General features: G+C 40.5%; 1 protein-coding gene across 1 annotated transcript in view; it reads left to right on the top strand.

Moving 5' to 3' along the window:
• Positions 1 to 8982, top strand: part of IQGAP2 (IQ motif containing GTPase activating protein 2) — a 439708-nt gene that overhangs the window by 185632 nt on the left and 245094 nt on the right. The window contains exon 2 of the mRNA XM_042781321.1: positions 7658 to 7814. Coding sequence (XP_042637255.1) covers positions 7658 to 7814 — 157 coding nt within the window. The remainder of the gene's footprint in view (positions 1 to 7657; positions 7815 to 8982) is intronic.

Raw genomic sequence — 8982 nt, forward strand, 5'->3', positions numbered from 1 at the left:
AAAAAAAAAAAAAACCTCACTGCCATTGAGTTGGATCTGACTCATAGTGACTCCTCCTTGGGTTTCCGAGGTGGTACCACTACTGACGTAGATTGTCCAACCTTCCTTCTGAGGAGTGGTTGGTGGGTTTGAACCACCAGCCTTCTGGTTAGCAGTCAAATGCCTTAGGCACCATGCCCCCAGAGCTCCCTTGGTCGTATACAGGGGCTGGAAAATGTAGAACCCAGACAGCAGCCATTCCTAGCTATTGTCTAGCCTTTGAGTTGAAGGATGAAATATCTGTGCTCTACATTCTCTTTCCTTACACTTCTGAAAAATATGTCAAAGGGGTATTCAGCCTATATGATGACTGTGCCCTAGTTTTGTATTGGTATCTTAGGATTGCTGTAATAAAATAGCACAAAGTGGGTGGCTTATAAGGTTAGAAATGTAATGTCTTACAGTCCTGGAAGCTAGTAGTCTGAATGTAGAGTGTTGGCAGGACCATGTTCTCGCAAAGACTCAAAGATCCTTTCTTATCTCTTCTAGCTTCTGGTAGTTCAGGTGTTCCTTCTGTGCAGATGAATTTCACATGGCAGTCTCTCCTCTGGGTGTCTCTTCTTTTGTAAGGACCCCACTCAGTTGAGATTAGAGCCTACTATATTCTAGTGTAACATCATGTTAACTGATCATCTTCATAGACCCTGTTACTAAACGTTATGTTCATTGGGATCAGAGGTTAGGACTTTAACATATCTTACTTTGGCCATCTAATTCAATCCTTGACATCATGGTTCCTGCCTCATTTTGAGATATTTTAATACTTTTAGAGCAATATTAAGTAGCCAGTCTGGCTGATTATTCTGTCAGCAGAATTCACCATCTGTCCCAGAATAGCCATTCTATCAGTCAGTATTTTTTGGTGACATGCTAGGTAATTGATGAATTTCCAAGTAGTATCGTATTACATGAATCTTTGAGATCCTGTTTAGGTTTAAAGAAATCCTTGAAGAAGTAACTGCATTTGGATAGGATCTAAGCTCCCTATATCCAACCTCTTTGTTGGTACACTACACACAAGAGGTACTCCAGGACATTTACCAAGGGAGTTCTAGGAGAGCAAACGAAACTCCAGGCTGTTTACTGAACCCTGACACTGAATATACTGTCCTTGCTGTATAGTGGAAGAGTGATGGCATGTGTATCGCCAAACCATGGAACTCTTACAGCTACTGGGAAATAGTCTGTAGTATCTTGATGGTTGCGGACCTGAACTAGGGGACTCATTTTTTTGATTGGTGAGGTATGGGAAATTAAATCTTGGAATTACAGGAGCAGAGGCTCTTAGTAACTTTATCCAATTCTTTTATTTATTAGCTGTGTGGTCTCTGGTTTTTCAAAGCCTCAGATTTCTCATCTGCAAATGTGATCCTAATAGCTTCTTCCTCATGGGGTGGTCATAAGGATTAAATGATAATACCTATCAGATGTGAAATCCAGGGTCTAGCACAAAAGAAAAAGAAACCAAACTCACTGCCGTTGAGTTGATTCTGACTCATAGTAACCCCTCCTTGGGTTTCTGAGGTGATATCTTTGTGGAAGTAGATTGACCAATCTTTCCTCCGAGTAGTGGCTGGTGGGTTTGAACCACCACCCTTCTGGTTCGCAGTCAGATACCTTAGACACTATGCTACCAGAGATCCCCTAGTACAAAATAGTGCTTAATAAATGTTAGTTATCATTGGTGATAATAACATTTTTCTATTTTTAAGTCAGTGAGAAGGAGATACCTCTATTGATGCTTAATGTAAAAATGCAAGATTTAAAGTTCTTTGGCAATGTTTTAGCAGATTTTAAGATGTAACTGTGACACTTTGAAAAATTGTTTTTCTTACGAGCAATTTATTAGGCATTCACTATATATAAATACATAACCAGGCACAAAGGGATTATAAATAGGAAGAAGAAATAGGTTTTTGCCGTTGAGCAGTTCATAATGTCATAAGCATTAGCAATGCCTATATTTTATTTTATTTTTTTATGGTATGGTTGAAAGTTTACAGAGCAAATTAGCTTTCCATTCAAATAGTTTATACACAATTTTTTTTGCAGTTCCTTCAATGTAACAGCACTCTTTCCCGGTTCCTCTCTGAGTTCCCTATTTCCATTCATTCTTCTTTCCTGCGTTATGTGCTTTGTTTCTAGGCAAATGCTGCCCTTTTAGTTTCATATGGTTGATTATTTTAAGAAGTACATTCTTCATGAGAGTTAGTTTACTTTATAATCCTGTCATTTGACTGTAAAGTGACCCCTGGGAGTGGGTTCAGTTCCAGGTTTTAAGAATGCCTAAAGGCCAGTGTTGGGGGGGGGGGTACTGCCAGTCTCTGTCAGACCGGTAAGTCTCATTTTATTTATAAGTCTGAATTTTGTTTTACATATTTCCCTGTTCTGTCTAGGACTTTCTTTGGTCCTGTCAGAGCAGTCAGTAGTGGTATCTAGGCACCATCTAAGTTCTTTTGGTCTCAGGAGAACAGAGGCTGTGGTTTGCATGGTCCATTAGTCCTTTGGACAAATTGTTTCCCTGTGACTTTGATTTTCTTCACTCTTCTTTTCTCTGGACAGGGAGAAACCAATAGTTGCATCTCGGATGGCCACTTGCTAGCTTTTAAGATCTCAGTCGCTGCTCACCACAATGTTGTTGTTGTTGTTATGTGCCATTGAGTTGGACCTGACTCATAAAGACCCCTCCTTGGGTTTCCGAGATGATACCAATACAAAACTAGATTGCCCAACGTTCCACCTGAGGAGTGGCTGGTGGGTTTGAACCGCCAGCCTTCTGGTTAGCAGTCAGCTGCCTTAGGCAACAGTTTATAAAAAATTTTCTTTGTGAACTACGTTAGGCCAGTTAACTTAGTTTTCTCCCAAGACTATGGTCATAAGTCCCTGAGCCAGTAACTCATTCCCATAAGGTGTTTGATTATAGCTAAGAAGTTTTCACAATTCCATCCCCCATTTACTATATACCCAGATATATTGGCAGCACATGTAAATACACATGTAGAAATATTCTCTACCAAACTTATATATGGCCGTTGATGTAGTCCATTTACCTATCCATACCTGTTAGCTTGCATATCTGCCTGTGTATCCATTGTTATCACTGATATTGCCAGATTGTGTATGTAATAGTATTTACCTTTGTTCTCCATAACTCTGTGCACCTCTCAGTGTCTTCCTTTGCGTTAGTGATATTGTGCTGATCACCCTTTATTGTATATTGTCTTTTCTTTCACCCAAATTAATACATATCATTTATCTAGTTAAGGGGCTCTGGTGAAGCTGTGGTAAGACATTCAGCTGCTAACCAAAAGGTGGGCAGTTCAATCCCCCCATCTGCTTCACAGAAGAAATCTGCTTCCATAAAGATTTACAGCCTTGGAAACCCTATGGAGGTCACTATGAGTTGGAGTCAACCCAATAGCAGTAGGTTTCGTTTGGTTTATCATATAGTTAGTGATTATCTGTCCCCTCTTCTCCCATCCCTGGTAACCATAAAAGAATGTTTCTTTCTATGTGTAAACCTTTCCTTGACTTTTTATAATAGTGGACTTATATGATATTTGTCCTTTTGTGATTGATTTCTTTCACTCAGCATACTGTCCTCTAGGCTTATCCATGGTATGAGGTTTTTTTGTAATTTGTTATTACTCTTTAATGTTACATAGTATACCATTGTGTATATATGTACCATAGTTTGTTTATCCGTTTATTCACTGATAGCCACTTAGGTTATTTCCATTTCTTTGCTATTGTGAATAATGCTGCCATAAAATTATTGCAAATATATCATTGTAGTAGTTAGGTGCCATAGAGTAGAGTCAGTTTCAACTCATGGCGACCCTATGCACAACAGAATGAAACACTGCCCGGGCCTGCACTATCCTCAGAATCATTGCCATGTTTGAGCCCAGCACTGAGGGCACTGTGGCAGCCAGTCTCATGAAGGTATTCCCCTTTTTTGCTGTCCCTGTACTTTACCACATGTGATATCCTTCTTGAGGGACTGGTCCCTTCTGACAATATGATAAAACTATGAGAGGTGAAGTCTGGCCATTTTCCTTTCTAAGGCGCATTTGAACTGTATTTCCTCCAAGACAGATTTGTTCGTTCTGCTAGCAGTCCATGGTACATTCAGTATTCTTTGCCACCACCACAGTTCACATGCATCAGTTCTTCTGCACTCTTCCTTATTCATTGTCCAACTCTCAAATGCATATGAGGCTATTGAAATAACATGGCTTGGGTCAGGCGCACCTTAGTCTTCAAAGTAACATCTTTGCTCTTAAACACTTTAAAGAGGTCTTTTGCAGCAAATTTACCCAATGCAGTATGTCATTTGATTTCTTTACTGCTGCTTCCATGGGTGTCGATTGTGGATCCAAGTAAAATGAAATCCTTGACAACTTAAGTCTTTTCTCCATGTATCATGATGTTGGCGAATAATATTGAAAATACCGTGGACTGCCAGAAGAACGAACAAATCTGTCTTGAAAGAAGTACAGAAGTGAGAGTGGCCAGACTTCATCTCATGTACTTTGGTCATGTTGTCAAGAGGGACCAGTCCCTGGAGGAGGATATCATGCTTGGTAAGGTAGAGGGTCAGCAGAAAAGGGGAAGACCCTCAACAAGATGGATTGACACAGTGGCTGCAACAGTGGGCTCAAGCACAGCAAAGATTGTGCTGATGGTGCAGGACTGGGCAGTGTTTCGTTCTGTTGTACAGAGGGTCGTTAAGAGTTGGAACTGATTCAGTGGCGCCTCACAACAGACCTTAATGCTTTAACTCCCAGATTACTTAAATGAAAAACTTGATCTAGTAAATTAGACTCCTAACTTGCCAAATTTAGAACTACAGCAATAAAAAAGGCAGCATTATTATTAATAATACATACATATATATATATATATATATATATATATTAATTTAGCAAGTTTAAGCTATGAGTTGGGGCAACTCGACGGCACATAACAACAACAACAACAGTTCTGTTTATTTGAAGCAAAGCTGTATAAACCAAATATCTCTTAGTCACTTTGTGTACAAGATGTGAAAAGCCAATCTCATCATCATCTCATTTTACTTGTTCTCTTAACAAAACCTTCGTGCTTCCAATTTCACATTCCTCTAGAACTTCAGAGCTGGGCAGGACCTTCTTATCTGATCCTTCCCACTCCTCCCTTTACAAAGAAGAAAACTGAAGCCTAGAGAAATTAAGGGACTTGCTTGAGGTCATGCCAGCAGCAGGAGGCTAGGTGCTGGTACAGAGAGCTCCCGCACACCATGGTTCTTTTCTTGGTTGGTAATCCTTCAAACCCTTTTCTAAACTGTCACCAACTATTACTATTCCCTTGAAATGTCTCTTGGATTCCCTGCTTTTCCATTTCTTCCTGCCTAATCCAGGCCTTCATCACTTCATGTCAGGAAAAGCCTAACTGAGCACTTGTCTCTGGAACATCCATTTTACCAGATTGATTTTCTCTAATTACCACTGTCAGCATGCCACTCCTATGCCCTGAAGCTGCCAGGAGTTCCCTGCTTCCTGTGGCAATAAATCTCAACGTTCTTCCCATCATGTGCTGGGTCCTCTGTGGCCTGGCTTCACTGTACATGCCCAGTTTCATTTCTGTTTTCTCCCCATGAGCCTCAAAGCCCAGAGCCTTCTCTGTTTTCTCCACAAGTCAGGCATGGCTCATTTATGCCTTTAGTGTGTTCTGTTCCTCCTCTTAGTGTTCTCCTTACCCTTCCAAATACTCTGCTTTCATAGGCCATGTCCAGCTCCCACCACCTTTCATTGCTTTCCTTGATTACTCTAATGATAAGCCAGTGATCCCCCTTTATTCCTAAACTTTATTATTATTGTTATTATTATACTCTGCCATGTAGCTTTGCACATAACTTCCTCTCTTGTACTGCTCTCTGGTTTTGCATTGGATTTGTGTTGCCTTCTCTGTTGCATTTAATGCTCTTGAAAACAAGGTATATGGTTATACTTTTCTCATGCATTTTATGTTTTGGGGCACAGCCGCGCAGTGGTTAAAGCCCCCAGCTACTGACAGTTCAAGCTCCTCTGCAAGAGAAAGATATGGCACTGTGCATCCATAAAGACTTGGAAACCCTATGAGATAGTTTTTCACTGCCCCATTGGGTCACCGTGACTCAGAATTGACAGGAGTGAGTTGGTAATCACTGGTCAGGGGCACTGAAGGTTCAGGGGTCAAATTCTCACCTTCTATGCAAGAGACCTAGCCAGTGCACCTCATACACAGCCATCATCTGTTCTTCAGTGGAAGCTGAACAGGTTTCCACAAAGCGTCCAGCCAAGATGGACTAGGAAGAAAGGCCTGGCAACCTATTTCTTGAAAATCAGCCAATAAAAACCCTATGGATCACAATGGTCTGATCTCCAACTGATCAAGGGAATAGTGCCAGTCAGGACAGCCTTTCCTTTCGTTGTGTGATAGGGTTTCCGTGCATTGGGGTTGACTCAACAGCAGCTAACAACAACAAATAAGTGGTCAGTAAATACACCTTGGTCATTAGGGATTCTCTGAGCTTTTGAAATATATTCCCAGGGCTACAAGCAGCTCAGACATTTTATAGTGTTTGCAAGTTGTGTCAGGATCAGCTAATATTGCAGAACAGTGCTCTACTGTCTTCCAAATGTGGTAGGATCACTGGCGTGTTAATGCCCCTCTGGGGGATTGGCTGTATAGGTAAGGTGCTTACAGGAAGGTTTACAATTTGTTTTGGGATCAGTGGCTGGGAGGAAGGGAGTTGGGGACCTCCCACACACACTGACCCTTGGAGTTTATGGCAGGTAATAGTTACTTGAGAATGTATAGGACTAACGTTATGTCACTCTGGCAGATCCTCAGTACCCCAGTGTGAAATGTGAACTGGCCCGGCTGCCCTGCCACTGGGTGTCCTTGAGCCAGTAATGACTTTGTGCCCTCTTTTCTATAATCCTGGCACAGTGTACTAAGATTTAATCTGATGTTTTCTAAAATATTTTTTTAGAACTTGGCAAGTACTGTATCTTCCCCAAATGTTAACCAGTTCCTGGTATTGGAAAAAAAAGGAGCATAGTAAGTTACTTACAGAAGGCTGGGCTGGCTTTCTGAATTTTTGCTGCCCCTTTTCCATGACTCTCTACCTTCTCTGACTGTCATTTCTGGACTGAGGCAGTACCTTGGACTCTGTTCTCTCCCAAGGCACCTCTATGAGAATTTTCCTTGCAGGCGATTCACAAACATGGATTTTTTTTTTTTTTTCTTTAATGTCAGCGGGACGAATTCCACCCATACAAAATAGTTTGGCCTCTTTTCCTCTTTGGTATAAAAGAAAATTGGCAAAGGCTTAGGCGAGGGTAAAGCTGACAAGCTCCAGGGTGGGAATAAGTGCAGCGCTCTGTGCTTTGATTCATCCTCGTTGCTCATCTTGTATTCTGAATCCTCTCCCCACCCAGGAAGTCTTCTCCCACTGTGACACCTGAAGGTGTTTCCATCCTGCTCTCTGTGTTAACATCACCAACACACACAGTGAAATGCTGTCTTTCTGCATTTTACAGAGTCACACAACTAGAGTCACTTTTTATTTTTTTTGTTTGAATCCTTTTAGGTGGATGGAAGTCTGCTTAGTTGAAGAATTGCCACCAACCACTGAACTGGAAGAAGGGCTCAGGAACGGAGTTTACCTTGCAAAGTTAGCCAAGTTCTTTGCCCCTAAATTGATATCAGAGAAAAAGATCTATGATGTGGAACAAACACGTTATAAGGTAACTGAGATCTAATTGATCTTGCCTTCCAGCTAAAAGCAAAAGTTTGGTGTTTCACTTCCTTTCCCTCCTTTTACTCTTAGTGTTTCTAGTAGGCTTTTGGTGGGGAGTGTGAGGGGTGAAGAGTAGATGTCCTTGCTCTCTAGAGCCTATTAATAATCATTCCTGAGGCTGCAGCAGTTTTAAAGGCAAAAGGTTTCTATTTCTGGGCAGAGGGTGAAAGACCTCTGATTTGTTTGGATTCCCTGCACCCCTCCCATTCCCGTTTACTCCCCCCCCCCCTTTTTTTTTAAAACCACCAACACAGTTTATTACTCCCTATAGTCTCATCAAGGAATAAAGTACCCACCTAGGGATTGAACTTGTGACCCCAAAGAGTTCAGCCCAATGTGATAAAACCAGTAGTAATATAGAAGAGTAAGGTAGGAATTCCTTTCCATTAGGTGTTTAAAACAAAAGTAAGACTAAGCTCTTTATATTCAATTTGGTTCAAGAATTGTTTCATGGATAATTTGGAAAAGACCAGAAAATTAAAAGACTCTTAGAGACCTTTTAGAGAAACAACAACAACAACAAAATAGAGCACCACATTTAGGAGCATTGGGGTGACCAGTGGGGGAAGAGAGAGGGAGGAGACAAAACACAAATACTAATCTTATATTAATTTTCAAAATCCCAATCTTTTAGACATGCAGATTGAAGTATTTCCTGGTAAAATGATAGTGTCTACGATTTGTTTCAGAATAACAGGGAGAGAGTTGGATAGATAATACAAAACTGGCCGTGAGTTCAGATGTTCAAGGTTGTGTGATGGGTACATAGGAGTTCATTATACTATTCTGCCTACTTTTTTCATGGTTGAAAATTTCCATTAAAGAATGAAGGAGGGAAAAGTAAACACCAAGAAACCTTAAAGAGCTCCTCCATTAGATTTATCTTCAAAAGGGAATTTTAAAATGTGTAGTGTACAATCCTAGAATATGTGATTTCTTATCAACTAAGAATCAAGCTTCTTTGAAACTTGATTCCTTATTTTCTTAATATATTGTATTTTGTTCTTTATATCAACATTTTTTATCTGCAGATTTTCAAATATCATTAAACATTATTTCTCTTACAATTACAGGGACAATGTTCAGTGTAGTTGAAAATGGAATGATTTCTCATT

Source organism: Orycteropus afer, unplaced genomic scaffold (genome assembly GCF_000298275.1).
Source record: "Orycteropus afer afer isolate SDZICR_OR568_19922 unplaced genomic scaffold, OryAfe1.0 scaffold00104, whole genome shotgun sequence".
Classification (NCBI taxonomy): domain Eukaryota; kingdom Metazoa; phylum Chordata; class Mammalia; order Tubulidentata; family Orycteropodidae; genus Orycteropus; species Orycteropus afer.